Source organism: Odocoileus virginianus, unplaced genomic scaffold, assembly GCF_023699985.2.
Source record: "Odocoileus virginianus isolate 20LAN1187 ecotype Illinois unplaced genomic scaffold, Ovbor_1.2 Unplaced_Scaffold_18, whole genome shotgun sequence".
Lineage (NCBI taxonomy): Eukaryota > Metazoa > Chordata > Mammalia > Artiodactyla > Cervidae > Odocoileus > Odocoileus virginianus.
In genome coordinates, this window is record NW_027224280.1 from 9,372 (window position 1) to 29,218 (window position 19,847).

Sequence of the window (19,847 nt, forward strand, 5' to 3'; positions counted from 1 at the left end):
TTCGATTGATCTGTATGTTGCAAAGCTTTCATAATAAAATGTGTGTGGTAAATAAGAAAGGCAGCATGTAGTAAATAAAATTGCTACAAGAATATTTAAGAAGTTGGTTATAATCATTATCATTAATAAAATAAATGTATATTAATAAAAAATGAAAAGTTAGACTGTGTCCTTCAAAGTCAGTTTCAGTGCCCAGCTTCATCCTTTCAGTGTGGCTCTTTTTCCCTTGGCTTACTCCAGTATTTTCCTTTTGATACTAGAATATGCCTAATTGGTTCCTATCACAGGGAATTTGCATTTGCTGTTCCTTTTGATGCTCTTACTATCAACAACCTTCACGCTGAGTTCTTCTTGTAATTCAAGTCTCATATCAACCATAGCCTCACTGAAGTTTCCCTCCCACCACTCCCAAACACCACCCTAAATGATGTTCTTCACAGTTCTTATTCTTATGAATTGTTTGTTGACCCTTGTTTATTATTGTTATATGACCTTTATGAAACAGGAATCTTCAAAAAAGCATGGATGGGCTTAGAACACTGCAGAGCACTGCAGCTTCTCAGATCTTTTTTGACTGGCAGATATTCACCTGGAAGCAGCTGTCAATACTTGCAGCAACCCTGATCCAAGAATCCTGTTCTTTTCATACTATGACCTGCTATTTTGAAATTTACTCAAATGTGTTTCCCTTCCATTTTTACTCGAGCACATGGGCATGCACGTACACACACACACACACACACACACACACACATTCACAGGAGCCCTTGGGAGCCGAATGCACGCCCCTTGAGAGCAAGGATGTAGCCTGGTTTTGCTCACAGCCGTATTCTCAGTATCTGGCACTGCTAGGGCTCACAAAACCTTGCATGAATGATTGAGGCACTTTGATCCCTCCAATGGAGCCTGGCTTTGCTCTGCCTCTCCCTCCCTTCTCATCCCCCCCCACCCATATTCCCGTTCTAAAGGCGCCCAAGAGGGAGGGGTCCTGTCCATTTCTTCGTTCCCTCCTTCGTAGGCTTGTCAGTTCATTCGCTAGTTTACTCATTCATTCATTCATTCATTCATTAGTACTCTCTTTCCACGCCTCCTGCCTCTACCGAAGCTTCTGGCCTGCGCTCGCGGCTCCCCCAGGGTCGGGCCTGACCCTCCCCAAACCCGGGCTTAGCCACACCCCCTTCCCGTCCTGCCCCCTCTCCGGGCCAATCGAGACTGGCGGGCCGGGCGGGGCCGGAGTCGGGGCGGGGCCTTGCTCTCCCACTACCCACGGCGGCGCCCGCGGCTCCGGAAACGCGCCGCTGGGCTGCTGGGCTCAGCAGTGCGCAAGCTGCTCCGTGGCGCTTCCTGCCACGCGGGGCCTGGGCCTCGCCAGCGCTGCTCTGCCAAGAGCCGCGCGTCGCCCGCTGCCGGGCTAGGGTGAGCGTGAGGGCCATAAGGGGATGTGCCCGGGGCCCGGGAGGGTGCGCGAGGCCAGGATGAGCGTGCGGGCCGCGAGAGGATGTGCTGGGGACCACGGATGAATATGCGGGGCCCGCGGATGAATGTGTGGGGCCCGCGGATGAATGTGCGGGGCCCGGGTGATCATTTGGGCCGCGGGAAGATGTGCAGGGGGCGGCCCAGGAGAGTGTGCAGAACTGGGGTGAGTGTTCCAGAAAGTGTGCGGGGGGAGGGGGCAGAAGGCAGCCAAACCTTGTTGGGGAGGAGCGTTTGTGTTCCCGCGGGAAGCTGCTCTGCCCTGGGGCCAGCTGGAGAGGGGGACGGGTCCGAGATGGCGGGCAAGAGGAGGCCGAAGGCCTTCCCGCGGCGGGCAGGGGGCGATGGTCAGGAGCGGGAATCGTTGGACGTGCCGAGGCCTACGCTGCTTTGGGGGTGACACTAGGGGATGGGAACTGGCCACTATGGAAAGAGGGGTATCTCCCGCCCCAAGCGCAGAAAAGGCCGACTGGAAGAGGGCGTTGTTTGGGGGAGTGTGTGTTAAAGGGCTTTTCCCCCGTTTGGGGGAGGGGCTGAACAGCAGCCAGAGACGCTGTACTGGGGACGGTTCCTGCAGGCGGAGTCCCTCTTTTCCTTTTAGGAAGGGATCGAGCCTCGGCTTGGCAGGGAGGGTGAGGGGGTAGCCTAGAGCCCAAGGGCTGTGAGGAAGGGGGAGGGGCAGCCCTTGCTGGTGAAAACGAGCCCAAGTCCCTGGATCTGAAGAGAGCTTTTTCTGTCGCCCTTCTCGGGCTACATCTCCCTCTCCAGTGCCCACCACCAAACTCCTTTGCTGCCTCCTCTAGTCTATATTTGGTTGATTAATTACATGTCTTTTTCCATCCTCCCCCCCCCCAACACAGGCCTGCGGCAAAAAGCCCATGGTCCCTTTCACCCCCCCCCCCCCCACACACACACTGGCCCTCTTCCCAGAAGTCCCACCCTGTTCCAATTGACACCCTCCAGCCAGCGTTGGCCCAGCCAGGGGCCATCAGCCCCCTCTAGTCTCCTTGGTCAGTGAAATATTTCCTTTTCAACCTCAGACCTGACATTTTTCTTTTACCAAAGGATTTCAGATGGGCTTGCTAGAACAGCACCCCCTCTAGGTACTAATGCTGCCTCACCCCATCCCCCATCCTCCCTCCACCACTGGGCCTTTAAGTCAAAGCAGCTTGCACAGTACCTGGCGCAGTCCAATCCATTCTCTCAAAATGTCTTAGGATCTGCATTTAGAATTCTGTTGAACACTGATTTTCAGCCTTCTTTGGGTGAGAAACCCCTTAGAAAATCACTAGAAAGTGTGAATTCCCTGCCCAGAGATCTGACAGTCGTCAGAGAGTGGCATCCCATTCAAGAGGCTCATGGGCCAGAAACCTGTCTGCTGAGCACTGGAGGTGAGGAAGCCTCCAGATTCTAGATGGGCCCAGTGTTAACAAGGCACAACTCTGCATCCCAGTATCCTGAGTGCTGGTTGAAAATGCAGATTTCTCATCCCCACCTACGCCTGCTACTCTGCCCCTTGAGTTGTTAGCACACCCCAAGCCAGGGGTCTAACGCACCCGTCTACTCTGGCCCTAATTTACCTGGGCTCCGCAACTGGCCCAGGGCCCCTTGGTATTTGCACAGCATCCCTAATCCCCATTTAGAATCATTCATATCCAGGACAGTGTAACTTAAATGAAGCTATACTTAAAATTTATTTTCATTTTCAGTAAGATAGCATGCATCTTCTTGGGGAAATGGGAACATAAACCTTCCCTCAATTAAGTACAACAAACACTACAAAATCCCCTTCTGGTCTACCTTCTGGCTTTTTATAGAAGGCAAGAAAATGGAAACCTAAACAGAGAGGGGCAGGTGCCCAGGCAGAGTGAGAGAGGAAAACTGGAGAAGACAGACAGATGCCTCCCACCCACGCACACAGAAAAAGGCACACACAGACGCAAACATCCCGAGAAACAGACTTTCCTGGTGAGACACCCTCTCTATTGGCCCTTTAGAATTCAATTCTAGTAGCAGTGCATGTGCACAGTACAGGGTGAGCCCAAATGGGCATTGTAGCCACATCCTGGCCGGATGAGTTGAGAGCTCAGGCCCTGGCATCCCAGAATTGCCTGACTTGGGTGGATTGGTATCTCAACAGTGTATTCAGTCTCACAGCCTGTCCTTTGAGCACTTGTGACCCAAAAAGATATGTTCCCAGAAGTTGCCCCCAAGTTCTGTCTTCCCAAATTATTTTAGTCCAACAGATAGGACTTTACCTGCCTGAGTAATCGCTCAGAATTGTTCTGAGGCATGATGCCATCTCTGTATGTCTCTTTTGGGTAAGGCTGGATGTTTATAGACCAGATCTGCTGGCCTTAAAGCTGGGCGTACTGTTAGAAGACCTCATGGGGATGCAAGGTGGTGAGAAGTATTGTTTCGGTTCTGGAAGCTCTTATATTTTTATATATGCCAGTGCTGTTGGACCATCTTTGTCCAGATATAGTTCTCTTGATCTGAGCAGCACAACTCAAGGGAGAACAGATATCCAGTAAGGAGAATTGGGAATCCAGGTGATTAATAGGATGATTTAGGATTAGATATGGGAGAGGGAGCTGAAGGCACCTATCTGAATTAGATGATAGAAAGTGCAGTCTCTTGTTTGATCTATAAAGATTCCCTCCAGGGCATTTTTGCTCTGGCCCAGAACGGAAATTAACACCGTGAGCCACCTGTTATCTTCTAGGGTCTGGGGACATTCTGCTTCGGTCCTTATCTAGATGTTCCAGGGAGACCAGGTGCTTCTTGGTTCCTTTGAACCAAACTTCCTTCGAAGTTTCTGGAAGCTGCCAGTTCTAGTTTGCGTGGCTTTGCTCCCTCTCCCCTGCTCCCATCGCCCAGGGAAGACTGGCACTTGCTGAGGAGGTAGCCTGGCTACTTGTGCCATGAAATCAGTCTACTGCTGATCTCTTAGGCTCAGAAGTGACCTTTCCTAGTAACCAGACACCCTCAGTAGGGGTCCCAAGCTCCAAGGTGACCAGAAGACACTAAGGTATTCCCTGCTTTTGTGACAAATGTTGGCTTTTGGCTACATTAAATTCAGCTGTTAACTTCTGTTCTTTCAAATCAGGGTGAAATGATTGTTTTGGTTTTCAGTGTTTCTGATTGGATACAGAAAATGGGATTTAAATAAGTTGGTTAAAATTTACATTGCCATCTAAAGCACATATCAGGAACCTTTATTCATTCACATGAACTCTCAGGTTTTTGGAAGCATGATGTTTCAGAAATGTGTCTGTGAAGCAGCTGCAGAGTCTGTGGCACTTGGCTAGCTCCAGGGTGGAATCCACAGTCAACCTGATAAAGTCTTTATTCTCTGGGAGCATAGAGTTGTTAGACTACACTAAAGATCCTGCTTAAAGAAGAAAGATGATATTGTTTATATTAAGAGGCCAAGATTTGTTTTCCCAGTCTTTCTACCGACTTCTCTTTGCTGGTTGGGCAAAGGAGTGCACTTAAAAGATTTGGATATGCTTGTCCATGGTGAGTGAAAGTGCCTCACCTTCAAGGTCAGGATCTCCCTGTGTATCCATCCAGTACACGACAATGGTTTTCATATTGTGCCTGGAATAGATTTGAACTTGATCTCCCAAGGTCCACCTTTGGAAGGCAGTAGACACCTGTGTGTGTCACTTTGTAATGGAGCCCAGCTTCTTTTCCAGATTAGTTCCACCATTTTAAAGTGGAGTGGTTGGGTGACATGGCTTCTGAATTATCAGATTGTTTTCAGGATTGATGATGATTTTATTTTTAACTGCAGTGGATCATTTTTAAATGATCTTCCTTTGTATCTCTTAAAGGTTTTCCCCGATATACCTGATTCATTATGCAGAGTTTAGCTTCCTTTTGTGAAAGTAGGGCTCACTTTTCCCCTCCCATTTTTATGGACACCTTTGAAATGGCCTCTGCCTGTCACGGTCCCCATGTGTCCATAGTCTCTTGTCACTGTGGGTGGTGATCTGAAGTGCAGCTGGGTTAAATCCCCTGGGAAAGCCTGGTACAGGAAGGGCCAGTCCTGTTGCTACACTGGAGAAGATAATTAGCAATTCACTTGGGGGTTGTGTCTCCAGGACTTCATGCCAATTAAGTGAAAACACTTTGGTAGGATCTGCTCAATTAAATGGGAACTTTTCAGGAGGACCTGCTCAATTAAGCATGGGTGGCTTGGAAAAACCGTGAGTGTGTATCTGTTGTGCATGTGTACATGTGTATCTGTTGTGCATGGGACTGAAAGCAAGTCCCCTAAACCCATAAGTACCATTAGGCTTTGATGACACAGTAGCCTGGCCTTTGGATAAGGCCCAGTGTTAGGTATTACTTTGTGGCATATTACTTCCCTCTCTTCTCTGGTGTGGCTCAAAATGCCTCAAATCTTGGGAGCTAGACCTCAGGCAATTTAGTTCACCCCTCAGATCCGTTTCTTCCTTCTCAGTAAAATGGAGGCAGTCGCTCAGTTGTGTCCAACTCTCTGCACATTTAAAGGAGAAGTACCTACATGCTCAGTCACTTCAGTCATGTCCTATTCTTTGCGAGCCCATGGACTGTAGCCTGCCAGGCTCCTCTGTCCATGGGATTCTCCAGGCAAGAATACTGGGGTGGGTTGCCCTTTCCTCCTCCAGGGAAATCTTCCCAACCCAGGGATTGAACCTGCATCTCCTGCATTGACAGGCATGTTCTTTACCAGTGCACCACCAGGGAAGCCTGTGAAGGGAGAAGCACATTGCCAAATGCATAGTAGGTGCTCTGTGAATGAAAGTTATGTAACTCACCCCTCCGCCACAGGGTGTCACATGTCCACTGAGCACTAAGAGCTGCTGCCCCCTGAATGCTCGGGATTCAGGGGTGGCCAAGAAAGAGAAGGGCCCTATCCTGTGAGAGGTGACAATTTCCCCAGGGAGAATCAGGTAAAAAAAAGCAATTTCAGGGGGTAAGTTTTAGGTAGTGAAACGTATTATACGTAAACCATGATGGAGCTGGAGAGTGAAGACATTTGTAGGAGGTTGCAATTCAGTGAGGCCCGAATTCTTCGAAGGAGCCACCTGAGGCAGGTTCACAGGCTCTCAAAGATTATTGCCTTGGTGTATTTAGGACGGGATGAAAGCTGAGTGTCTGGAAGGACTGACTGAGACATATGGGTCTGGTGGGCTCAGCCAGGGCCTTGGAGTGGGTTAAGGCCTTAGGTCTCTGGCCTGAGGGCGGTGAGGTGAAGCTCATAACAGACTATCTTGCTCAGAAGGTGAAGGTGAATGGAATATTACTCAGCCATTAAAAAGAATTCATTTGAATCAGTTCTAATGAGATGGATGAAACTGGAGCCCATTATACAGAGCGAAGTAAGCCAGAAAGATAAAGACCATTACAGTATACTAACACATATATATGGAATTTAGAAAGATGGTAATGATAACCCTATATGCAAAACAGAAAAAGAGACACAGATGTATAGAACAGACTTGTGGACTCTGTGGGAGAAGGCGAGGGTGGGATGTTTCAAGAGAACAGCATCAAAACATGTATATTATCTAGGGTGAAACAGATCACCAGCCCAGGCTGGATGCATGAGACAAGTGCTCGGGCCTGGTGCACTGGGAAGACCCAGAGGGATCGGGTGGAGAGGGAGGTGGGCAGGGGGGACCGGGATGGGGAATACATGTAAATCCATGGCTAATTCATTTCAATGTATGACAAAAACCACTGCAATGATGTAAAGTAATTAGCCTCCAACTAATAAAAATAATTGGAAAAAAAAATCTTTAGAAAAAAAAAAAAAAGAAGGTGAAGGTGAGATGTTCTCCTCTTCATTCCATTTGGCAACAAAACCTCAATGTCAATCAGAAGTCAGTTTTTTAGAATGAACTGTGTAAATAATAGATGACCAGTTCATTTTGTATTGAAAGCCAAAGTCAAACCAGATATCAGATGTATACCAGGAAGAAGGAAGCCCTGCCCAGGGGACAGTGGGTTACAGAAGGCTTGGCTGCTGGGCACCTAGGGTTTCCCTCACACACTAGGGAGTCACTTAAAGATGGAAGTAGAGTTTCTGTGGACTTTGGGGCCAAATGAGGCTTTCCCTCACACCTGTCATATTGCTTATAGCTTGGGGGAATGATTCCAGGAATTCACAATCCCATGGACCTGCCTCTAAGCTTTCTGGGACTGCCCATGCATTCCTGCCAGCCCTCCTCTGTTGTGGCTTTCCTGTGTGGGCACCTCAGGACATTACCCAGCTTCAAGGACTATTCCCTCTTGTCTTCTTGGCCTCGGCCCTGTCTTCTCTCATGCTGAGCATCTTTCTTATCCAAGTCTACTGAAATCTTTTAAAATTGTTGTTCCTTTCTGGTTACTTTAAAGAAATGCAGCTTGGTTACTAAACATTCATTACAGAAACAGAAAGCTAAAGACCTTTCTAGACCTGGACTCTACCCCAGGGTGGTGCACATTGCAGTCTAGATGTGCTCATTAGCTGTGAGTTACTCTCAGTTTATTCCTTTTTTTCCTTAAAATGCAAATATATCCTGTTCTTTCCCCTTCCTCTACAATCTGTAATTTTTTAATAAACAGTTACTGTCTGTCTATAATCTTATTTGAAGGAGGATTCAAATTTTTGTAATCTGCTGTGTATCATGCTGTATTGGCCACCTGTTGGGTTTTTTTTTTCCTTTTCATATACTTATTTATCTTTTGTCCTATGTCTTTTTTTTTTTTCTTGTCCTTTACAACCTATTGATTTTATGCTTGAGCTCACCAGTTTTCTTCCTGCTCTGAGTTCTAGGATTCTTCAGGAAGGTCTTCCTCTTGTGTTTATGACATTGGGATTACTGACACTCTTCCTGTTGGTGTATTGTTTTCCATCCTTTTACTTTTAACCTATCTCTCTCTTTACATTTAAAGTCTTTAACTTGAAAATTTCTTGTAGACAGCACATAATTGAGTTTTTTAAAAAAATACAATCTGATAATCTCTGCAAATTAACTGGTGTGTTTAGTCCATTTATATTTAACTTAACTATCCATATGGTTGTGTTTTCATTTGCCTCTTGCTGTTTGTTTCTGCTTGCCCTAACTGTTCATTTTCATTTGTTTTTTTAACCTACTTTTGGATTATTTTTTTAGAATTGTATTCTATCTCCACTATTGCCATGCATCAGAGGCTTGGAGGGCTTCCTAAAGCACACAGTCTTACATTTTATTTCTATATATGTTATAAACCCCAATTGTTGGTTTTGTTTAGTTGCTAAGTTGTGTCCAACTCTTTTGCAACCCCATGGACTGTAGCCCACCAGACTCCTCTGTCCATGGGATTTCCCAGGCAAGAATACTGGAGTGAATTGCCATTTCCTTCTCCAGGGGAATCTTCCCAATCCAGGGATCGAACCTGCGTCTCCTGCTTTGGCAGGTGGATTGTTTACCACTGAGCCACCAGGGAAGCCCTATAAACCCCATACTGCCTTACTATTTTTTTCTCTAAATGTTCAGCTTTCTCTTAAAGATGTAAAAGTGTTCTATGTTTCAGCACATATTTACATTCCTGGTGTTCTTCATTCCTTTGTGATCCAAGTTTCCATCTGGTACCATTTCCCTTCACCTGAAGAACTTTCTTAAATATGTCTTATTGTGTGGTTCTGCTGGTGACAGATTCTTTCAGCTTTTCTTTGTCTAAAAAAGTTTCTTTTTTGCCTTCATTTTTGAAGGATACTTTCCCTAAATATCGAATTCTTGGTTGACATGTTTTTTCCCCTTGAGCACTTTAAAAATGTCATGCAGTCGTTTTCTGGCTTGCACATTTTCTGATAAGAAGTCAGCAGTTATTATTATCTTTGCTCCTTTGTATACTACATCTTTTATTCTCTGGCTGCTTTAAGATTTTTTTCTTTATCACTAGTTTTCATCAATATGATTATGTTGTGTCTTAGTACATTTGTGGGGTTTTTTCTGGTTTTGTTTTTTGTGTGTTTGTTTAGTCTTGCTAAGGGGTGATTGGGCTTCTTGGACCTAGGTTTTATCCAATTTAGAAAATAATAAATTTTAACCATTATTTCTTCAATTATACTTTTATCCCACCCCCCATTTTTCCTCATCTTCTCAGATTCCAATTACATGTGTGTTAGACCACTTTCTGTTATCCCCAAGTCACTGAAACTCTGTTAAATATTTTTTTTCTGTCTGATCTTCATTTGGGATCATTTTTATTGCTAAGTCTTCAGATTTTCTAATCTTTTGTGGGGAGAAGGCTGTATCTAATCTGCTGTTAAGCACATCCAGTGAAACTTTCATTTTAAATGTTACAATTTTCACCTCAATAAGTCCCATTCAGTTTTTGTTTTTATCATCCATTTCTTTCATTATGTTCCTGTTTTTCTTTAAATAGTTTTACATTGTTAAACTAGCTGTTATCCTTGTCTGTCAGTGATCATTTCTGGGTGTTTCTGTTATTATTTTCCTTTCCATGAGTCACATTTTTTCCCTGCTTCTTGGCATTTACTTAATTATTTATTGGATGTTGAACATTGTAGAGATTATGTTGTTAAATGTCTGAATTTTGTTGTTTCACTGTGAAAAGAGTTAGACTTTGTTTTTGAAAGTAGTTGCTTGTGGAATATTTTCATCCCTTCAAGGCCTATTTTTATGTTTTTCTAGAGCAGATCAGGGTCACTCTGGCTCCAGGGATAAATCAGTCCTACTACTAAAGCATGGCCTCTCTGATTCTCTACTGAATACCTCAGATGATCTCTGAGAACGCTATACTCTGGTTGGTTGGACCCTGAATATCTCCCTACCTTTGTGTGTCTTAGGAATTATTCAACTTACAACTTCCTGGTCATTGTTTTCCTAGTCTTTGTGAGTTTTATTGTATGCATGCATGGCTTAGTGGTCAAAAAAGACTCAAGGGGAATCTTGTGAAGATTTATTTGAGCTCTTTTTTCTGCATAGCTCCCTCATTTCTGAAATTCTGCTTTGCCTCAGCTTCCCTGAATGCTGGTCTGTGTTGATAATAAAGCCACCGAGCTCTGTTTGGTCCCCCTTTCCCGATAATCTAAGTCTGGAAATTGCCTCCGGAAGATATCTGGGACACTGATAAAGCTTACATTATTTGTTTCTCTTCTCTCAAAGATCATCATCCAGTGCTGCCTGCTGTCCAATACTTAAAACTGTTGATTCACTTCTATTTTGTCCAGTTTTGTATTTATTTATGACAAGACATTAAATCTGTTCCTTTTTATTCCATCATGGCCAAAAGTGGAAGTCTCTGTCCATCCCTTTTAATATAACATCTAATTTTATGAAAAAGTATTTCTGAAGTATCTGGGTTCTGTACTCCTTGAGCTAGTGTAAAAATGCTTTATTTTCATTTAACTATGAACCAAATTGACTTGATAGCAGAACAGAAACTGGGTTCTTGTTTCTGTGAACTCACTGAAGTGGGCGGTCTGTGATGCAGACACACCTGTGGTGGGATCTGAAAGAAAAAGGCAACTTGCACATGTGGTTCAGATCCTTTATTTAGCAACTTAGTATTTGAAGATTTTTTTTTTGAGGTGTCTTTTTCCAGCTATTGTTCAACTTTTCATTTTGTCAAATATATCACAGAAATGTTCTTGTCTGCAAGCTGTCACCTGATGAATTGTTTCAGTGTGGTGGAGTATGGACTTTTGAGGGCCTTACTGCTAGTCAGGAAGCCCTGACTCCTGTTCCCTTCCCTTTAGTAGCCTCTGTTTTTTTGTTGCCCCTACAAAGTTGAAAAGGATCTCTCACTTCCCAGTTATTTCTTCTGATGTTCTTTTGGGGAACACTGCCTTCCTGTGCAGTGTGAGCATGAAACTCTCCAAGGCCTATTGCTAGGAGGCCTATGGCCAACCTGTCTCTGAGAGCCAATATTCCTGCCACTGGCTTTCAATCTGAGTTTGTCTTCTCTCTGTGCCTGGGCTAACATTCATTTGTCTTGTCTGGATTCTCTCTGGGCTGCCTGTATCAGTTCTCTGCCAGTCCAGTTTCCCCCCTGTTTGGGATACGTTTTCTTAGGTATGTCCATGCTCTAGCTTGTCAGTCAACCTCTGTGCAAGGGAAGACTCAAGAAGATTTAAAACAAGTGAAAAGGAAATCACCAGTCTCATCCCATGGGACCCAGAGGCAGAGCTGCTGTCGCTCGCGGCTCTTTCCACTTTCATTAGCTCTCCCTGATCCCCAAGGTCTGGCCCTTACCCAAGAAGTCAAGTCCTGTCCAACTCCTTACCATTTCTGGGAAACCAAGTCCTGGCAGTGCCCCCTTGGAGAGCTTGAGGCTCAGATGAGCTGTGCCTCCCTCAGCCTAGCTTGGGAACCTGTCACTGCTTCCTGATTCTAGTGTTCATCTCTGCCTCTTGCCCCAGCATAACACACAACAGGGCCTGAACCCCAGCTGCTATCTTTCTTCCCTCTTTCTGCTTCTCTCCCCGGAGTCTGCCAAGGAATGGATACCTGTTGGGTTTATAATTTCCATCATCCCGATTGGGGAGCTGAGTTTCAGTACAGGAAAGTGATTGAGCTAACATCCCTTGGGAAGACAATGGGAGCCGGGGCCATAGCCCAGGTCTCCTGGCACGTGGCCAGGTTCTCTTTCTAGGACTTCTTGAGGCTTATACTTAGATTTCCATGTTCGCATGTATACTCACTCTAGACTCTCACCTCTCATCCCTGGGGTTACTGGCACTGCCCTTGCCTCATTCTAGAATGGATGGAAAGACAGATTGTTCCTGGGAATTCTTTCAGGATTCGGTGACGTTTGGTAACGTGGCACAATACCTCATCAAAGGGAGTGATTGAGGCTGGACCCTAAGCAGAGGACCTCAGCATATTGAAGAAACGTGATATCTGTGGGTAAGGATGACCCCAGCCCTTTCACAAGATTTGCCACCAGCTTCATGGTCCTACAGAGCTGGGAGTGGGATAAGGGGGCACCTGACATAGCCCCACACAAGCCCAACTTCCAGCTTATGCTCCCTGGGAATGGGCTGTAAGGAAATACAGAGGGTCTGCTACACACGACCCGTCAAAGTAACGGGTGTCCCTCCAAACTCATAATGGCTTAGAAAGAAGTTAGAACAAACTGGCCACCATAATGAAATACTTTTTTAACCCACAAATTATGTAAATTTTATGGGAACTTTATTGTAGTTTACTATTGAGAGAGGCTGACATGGCAAGTTCCTTTGTACCACGAGGGGCTGCATGTGTGAGGGGGGGAGGCTTCTTAGGAGGAGAGACTGCCAGGGGTCAGCTTTGATAGTTATGGAAGGACCCCAAGTTCAGTGTGCAGACCTTGAGGACAGTGGACAGGGGAAAGGGAGGATCCACCCCTCAGGAAGATGACCTGGTGCTCTATGTGGATAGACCCAGAGCTTGCTTCATCCAGCCCCTGGAAGGAGCTGACCATTGGGAAAGACATTTGATATGAATGAATGACTTGCCTAAGGGAACAGCCACTCCAGCCCTTGAGGATTGAAAGGTTCCCCTTCAAAGGCCCCAACCTGATGTCATCTCTGGCTGCTGCTACTGCCTGTTTCTTTTTCCACAAGAAGGAGTTCCTGTTTTGACCCTCACCTTGGTCTCTCACCTGGAGCAAGTCAGAGCCATCCCCTAACGTGGATTGAGCTAAACATTCAGGTGAGTAAAAAATTTGAAGAAATGTCAGGGCATCATGGGGGAGGCCCAGCTGAACCTTTGGGGAGGAAGCCACATGTTTGGGGTATGGCTTGATCCTCAGTCACCTTGAGAGGGAGCTTCCAGCAACCAGGCCCTTATGTCCTTTCCATCTACTGTTCTTATTTCTGGTTGGTGACCTCCTGCCAAGTGGTCAGCAGCTGTCTCAGGAGCAAAGTGATTGTTGATACTCACTCGTTTTGCTGTGATTGTTCCTTCCTCCTCTTTAGACTACAGTGTCTTGTGGTTTTCATTTCAGAAAGCATCTGGGCAACCCAACAGCCAATGATGGATGAAGACGCACAGTCACAGGAGATGGCCTCCACAAGCTCCCCTAGGGCCAGTGAGCCCAGCCCTGAGGTCAAACAGAATGGGGACTCCGGGGGGAAGGGAGGAAGCCCCCAGAATTTGCCTGTAGAGCATCACTTTGCATGTAAAGAGTGTGGGGATGCCTTTCGGCTTAAGGTCCTTCTGGTACAGCACCAGCGAATTCACTGTGAGAAGAAGGGCTGGGAGTGCGGTGATTGCGGGCAGGTCTTTTGTGGGGTGGCTGAGTTAAATGAGCACAGGAAGAGCCACGTAGCTGCAGAGCCCCAGCCGGGCCCCAGCTGGGTCCTCGACGGGGCCGTGGAGAAGAGGGAGCAAATGGAGAAGGAGGCGAAACCCTTCGAGTGTGAAGAATGCGGGAAAAGGTTCAAGAAGAATGCAGGCCTCAGTCAGCATCTGCGCGTCCACAGCCGAGAGAAGCCCTTTGACTGTGAGGAATGCGGCCGCTCCTTCAAGGTCAATACACACCTCTTCCGCCATCAGAAGCTGCACACTACGGAGAAGCCCTTTGCCTGTAAGACGTGTAGCAGGGATTTCCTGGATCGCCAGGAACTTCTCAAGCACCAGCGGATACACACCGGCCACCTGCCCTTCGACTGCGACGACTGCGGCAAGTCCTTCCGAGGAGTCAATGGCCTGGCCGAGCACCAGCGCATCCACAGCGGAGCCAAGCCCTACGGCTGCCCCCACTGTGGCAAGCTCTTCCGGAGGAGCTCGGAGCTCACCAAGCATCGGCGGATCCACACTGGCGAGAAGCCATACGAGTGCGGCCAGTGCGGCAAGGCCTTCCGGCAGAGCTCCAGCCTCCTGGAGCACCAGCGCATCCATACCGGGGAGCGTCCCTACGCCTGCGGCGACTGTGGCAAGGCCTTCCGGGGGCCTTCCGACCTGATCAAACACCGGCGCATCCACAGCGGACTGAAACCCTATGAATGCGACAAATGCGGGAAGGCCTTCCGCCGGAGCTCTGGCCTGAGTCGCCATCGGAGGACCCACAGCGGAGCAAGACGCTGCGAGTGCAGCGAGTGTGGCCGCGTGTTCAAGAGGCGGTCAGCGCTGCAGAAACATCAGCCAACCCACCACGAGTAAGCGAGGCTCGCAGCCCCACGGCTGGCAGCGGATTCCCACCGGGGCCAGATCCCTAGAGGGGGAGGGCAGAGTCAAAGGAGATGAACAGTTTTGTAGTGCTTATATATTTTCTCTTCAAGAAAGGTTGAAATCAATTTATACTACCACCAGCAATTTATAAGTGTCTGTGTTTCCCATTTTGCCTATCTAGAGTAGTTTTACCATTTTGATTGATTTTGGCTGGTTCAACTGGCCTCAAGTACCTTCAAGGTATTTAAACCCACAGGCCTTGAATTGGAGAATGAGAGAAGAGAAATCTGGATGTGGGAGGTGGAACTGAATGGAGATGCTTGTTCTCCTCCAAGCTCCCCCTTCAGGGAAACGGAGACCCAGAGCTATTCAACGATGGTGTCCGTAGATTGTGAATCCCAACTTTCCCTAACAGAGCGATCACCCCAAAGTTTTTGGCCTACTTGAATTTATAAATTTTTAGGGTTGTAAATAGAATAATCAAATGTCTTATAATATTTAATTTATTAATTTAGTTATGCATACCTATTATAAATCACATTATATATAATAATATATTAATTTAGAAAATATTCCTTTCTTGCCTGACTCTGCTCCATGAGATCATTTTATCCTAATTCCTCCTATGCATTTCTAACCGCACCGTCTTCACCAACCTCAGAGCCCCCTGTAGTCATCATTTTTAAAGCCCATCCAGTGGCTTCCATCTATCTGAGCTGTGTGCCACGTAGCACTGTGACAATCCCTGCACAAGGCTCTCACTAGAAATCGCCTCCTACAAGCCATAAGTACCTGTTCATGTAACATTAGAATGATGGTTGTCCTTTTTTAATTTGTCTTATAGTTCTACAATGCACCCACATAAGGTGTTCCTTTTTTTAAATGACCTTTAAAAGGCTTTTTTAAAGCATTAAAAACTTGTCATTGTGAGCACATACTCTTAAGAAGTACTGAATCTGAGTTACATTTCTTTTGTGTCCTTTTTTCTTAAACCGATTCAACCTGGTGACTCCCATGCATATCCAAAACTAGCATCAACTGGAGTTTATTTCAGGCTAATGGGTCTCATCCCCAAGCAGGACTATTCGAAGTCAAGTTTTTGAGAGACAATCACCATGATAACAATAATATCCCAAGGACTTAAGCATAAGGTGATGCCTCCTTCAGGGGAACAATAGCCTCTCCTGATATGGGGCCTAGATGGTACTTCTCCAATCCTCCATTTCCACTTCTGTAAAACGAGGATGATCACAGGACTACCTCCTAAGGTTATCGCAAGGACCATGATGCCTCACCTGGCACAGAGGTACACACTCAGTGAAGTCATCTGCCATCACCTCCATGGTTATTGCTGTTCTGTGACTCACTGGTATCTGAACTGGGGATGAACCCAGGCTCCTGACTCCTGGTCTCAACTTCTTTCTCTCACATGATGGCTTAAAATACTGTTTCTGTTTCCTCGCATGCAGATCGTATGTTCATCTCCTTTGACCAGTTATCAAGTTACCTTTGGATATATTGACTTTATACAGCAGTTCTTTCTATATCAATTGTGATGATCTCTTTGCCAGTTTTATTGATTTGCTCTTTGTAGCAGTTTTATTACATTTATGTTGTGCAAGCTTTTGATTTTTACATATCCAAGCGTTCATTGTTGTCAGTTAAATCGTAACTTCCATTGCTTCAGTAGTTAGAGATGATGACATTTTCTTCTAGATATTGAATTACAAATGAAAAGTTGAAAGTCCTGCCCCACCAGAAGGTGAATGCTCAGGTGGGCAGGCTGGATGGAATTGGGCCAGAGATGCAGGCTCACTCCTCATCCAAGATGAAGACTCTGCACGTCTGTGGGCAGTACTTGACTTTCCAACCTGGCCACCCAGGCACTCAAGAGGAATTTCCATCTTGGATTAGCCAGAACACTCTTGACTGTTCCTCAGCATAGCCCTGGCCTTCAGCAGTGGGGCAGGACCTCACTTATGGGTCAGGATCAATGGGGCGGTCCAAACTTGGTCTTGGCAGCAGCTGGCCAAACTTCCAGCTCCTGGGAGCCTTGGCCATGGATCGGTGTGGATTCAGTGCCTGAGCAGCAGATCCACTCAACAGACATCTCAAACACGAAGACTCAACTGACTGATGGCTGTCACGTGGATGGTATCCTCTTGCTAGAGAGTGATTCTGGAACTAGAAAGCGGTCAGCAGTTTGGTGGCTTCCACTTTTGGTGACTAGGAGGAAATTCACCAGTGTGTTCTGATGTCACCTCCTGTGTCCACATCTGTGAGGGGGTGACAGAACAAAGGCTTGAAGACAACCCTGCCCCTCTGATGGCCACACCAGGCCTGGGCTGTGACTTGCCACAGCCTTTCCCAAGAGGGGCAGTTAAAACAAGGGTTTGGAGGGCAATGATGCCCTTCTGATGACAGCCCGTGTGGCACAGATATAGAAATTGGTCATCCTGGGACTGGGCTCTCACTTTCAGCAGCCTCCCCCAGGAAGAACAGCAGCAAGGGCTAGCCAAGAACCTGGCCCCTGTAGCGTGACTTCTCAGCAGCTGTGCCCGGGGTAGAGGGGGAACTTGAGAGCCTGCCAAGGAAGGGCACCCTTCTGACAGGCCCACCGGGGCTGGGAAACAGGGTCCCACAGTGACCCTTGTGACCTTAGCCGGAGGTACTCTGGATTGGCCCCCCCAGGTCACACCAGTGGCTCTCTGCGACATCTCCATCCTGACCCCCAGGCTGGAGAGAAGCTGACAGATCTTGTTACATAGCAATTCTTTCTGCTCGGGGGCCTCAGTTCTTGCAATAGTTGTAAATCTATGTCTGAAATCACTACTTCCTGTCTCATCAGTTTTCTCTTTTCAAGCTGTTAATGATATATTTGCTGCAGCTGTCATTTGGTAATGAATGTTGGCGTCCATGCGGCCAAGTCTGGCATCACAACCTGGAAGTGGCCTGCCATATCTTGCCTGGGTTTTAGGAAGGATCCAGATGCAGTATTAACTCATAACTTAGCATCGTCGACACCGCTCCACTTATCCCCAGCCAGGACCCAGCACCTTGGCACCTTGGCACCTTGTCATGCCCTCCTTTCCTTTGTTCCATTCTCAGTTCTATGATTTTCTCTTGAACAGACCGTCCGCCGGAGTGAACACATCTTTTCTGTCACTGTGTTTGTGGGTGAAGTCCATGCTCTCTCTGTGGCTTTAACGTGTGTCCTGTAGTCACACCGAGTTCAGTGTTTGCCTCGGGTCCCTGGGGGAGGGGGTGAATTTCCTTGGACTCTCTAGGTCTACTGCTACATCAGATGCAAAATGTGATCAGACTTGCTGTCATGTGTGCTTGTCTATGCATTTATGTATCTACCTCATTTCATTCTTCTTTCTAATCACACGTATTCCTTTTGCAAGGCAAATGGAGAGCAGGTTGGTTATGTAGAATGCCAGCTGTCCTTCAAAATGGGTCCTTATATTCTGAAGAAAACCTCCCATCACTTTTATTAAAGTTTTGAATACTTGCTGAAATTTTCAGAAGAAAGTAACCGTTTACCACTTCTGCTGCTTAATAAGATGAACTGTGTAGATTGGTTGTGTCTTACCCACTCTCCAGCTTCCAAAATGAGCCCCACCCTGTCCTGGTGGGCATCTCTCTTGCATGGGGTTGCATTCCACATGCCTGGGGCTGTGCCCTGTTGTCTGCTATGTGAACCCCACCCCATCAAGGTCATGTTCATTCAACCAGAACTGAACACTTGACTCACGGGCAGTAACTGGTCGACAGAGCTGGAGACATGGACCAGATCTTTAGGGTTCTCTGTGAAGTGTAAATAAGAAAACAGAGAAGTTTCTAGTTGGTGCTGGAAGGAAGAGGGAGCCACCTGGGATTTAGGGGAGTTGCCCTGATGGGCAGCACCAGCTTGAAGATCTATGGACTCCTGCTGGGCACCCTTAGAGAGCCTTGACCCCAGCACCACAAGGGAGCCTGGCAGTTCCCTTCTGGGATCTCTGGCAACTGCCCTGGTCCACTTGTGTCCCTGCCGTAGACCCCCTTGACCTGAGCCAGCTTAAGTGGGCCTCTGCTTTTTACAGTCTGTCAAGAGCAATTGCATTTCCCCATTTGTCCACTTCCTGAGAAGAATCACATGGTTGACTTTCCTCATGTCCTACCCAGCCCTTGTCCCCAGACCAAGCCCCACCTGACTGTTCTAAACACCTCTTTTTAATGTGGTATTCTGTTTGCTAACATGGATACAAATCTATGCCTCCCAGTCTCGGTGAGTTTGACCAGTGATTTTTCTGTCTGGGCATTGTTACTTTCCTGACCCCATGTTTGCCCCAGGAAATGAGTTAAGTCACTGCTCACCCTATTCTTGATTTTGGAAGTGTCTAGCTACTTCCCAGCTATCAGATTGGGGATTGGGAAACTGATAACTTCTGGATAGCTAGTATACTTACAATGTGTAGTTCTTATTGCATCTGTTTGGGTGGTTATTTTCAAAAGTAGAAATGGTCTCTTTAAACAAACATGGCCTTCAGTGTTACTTGCAGAACTGAGAACAGTTATTCTCTGCCCCAGTTCATGTTTTGGTTGTTGGCTTTCTTTTCTCATTCCTCCCCGGTTTCCTTAACTTGTCTGTTTTACAGCAGTTACTATAATCAGCCTTGCACTAGCGCTTTGCTCTCCCCACCTTCCCCAACCTGTTAGATTGTGAGCTCTTAGAAGACAGGGGTGGCCCTTCTTATCTGATTCCCCTTCCAGATCTAGCACAGTGCCTTGCATCGAGTAGATTTCAATAAATATATGTTAAATGGCATTGGTTGTCCTTGACTTATTTTGTCAAAGCTTGATTTATCAGTTCTTCCCTTTTTCTCCACATTCTGGACTCCAGCCCTTGTCTTTCCTCCCCCCATGCCCTGCAACTACTTGCTGGATGCCTAGAGGAGAAAGAGGGATCCCTGGAGACAGAAAGTTGGTCTTCCTGGAAGTTCGAGCTGTCCCTTGGTAGAAGGGCCCTGTCATTCAGCCGGGTGCCTCCATCCACCACAGCTGAGGCTCTCCCTTGGGTCTAAATTCCAGGTGTAAGTGGAAGACCAGCTTTCCCCTTAGCTTCTCCCCCTAGGAACCAGAAATGGGGTGACAGAAGGGGCTTCTGAGACTTAAGAATTGTCCAGCCTCTGTGGGCTGTGTAGGAGCGGGAGGGGGGAGGTCAGTCTTCTTGGTGGTCCGTGGCTGGCCCCC

At 46.8% G+C, this 19,847-nt stretch overlaps 1 protein-coding gene across 4 annotated transcripts; it reads left to right on the top strand.

The window, feature by feature from the left end:
* Window positions 1-1,264: 1,264 nt before the first annotated feature.
* ZNF275 (zinc finger protein 275) lies at window positions 1,265-19,422 on the top strand. Of its 4 annotated transcripts, none has more exons than XM_070462955.1 (4): window positions 1,265-1,416; window positions 12,258-12,365; window positions 13,064-13,151; window positions 13,447-19,422. In XM_070462955.1, the coding sequence occupies exon 4, from the start codon at window positions 13,473-13,475 to the stop codon at window positions 14,601-14,603; it is 1,131 nt and encodes a 376-aa protein (XP_070319056.1). In that variant the 5' UTR covers window positions 1,265-1,416; window positions 12,258-12,365; window positions 13,064-13,151; window positions 13,447-13,472; the 3' UTR covers window positions 14,604-19,422. The 4 variants fall into 4 exon arrangements, with proteins under 4 accessions (XP_070319056.1, XP_070319057.1, XP_070319059.1 ...); XM_070462956.1 differs by having other exon boundaries at window positions 13,067-13,151; XM_070462958.1 differs by lacking the exon at window positions 1,265-1,416 and adding an exon at window positions 1,444-1,639.
* Window positions 19,423-19,847: the final 425 nt, after the last annotated feature.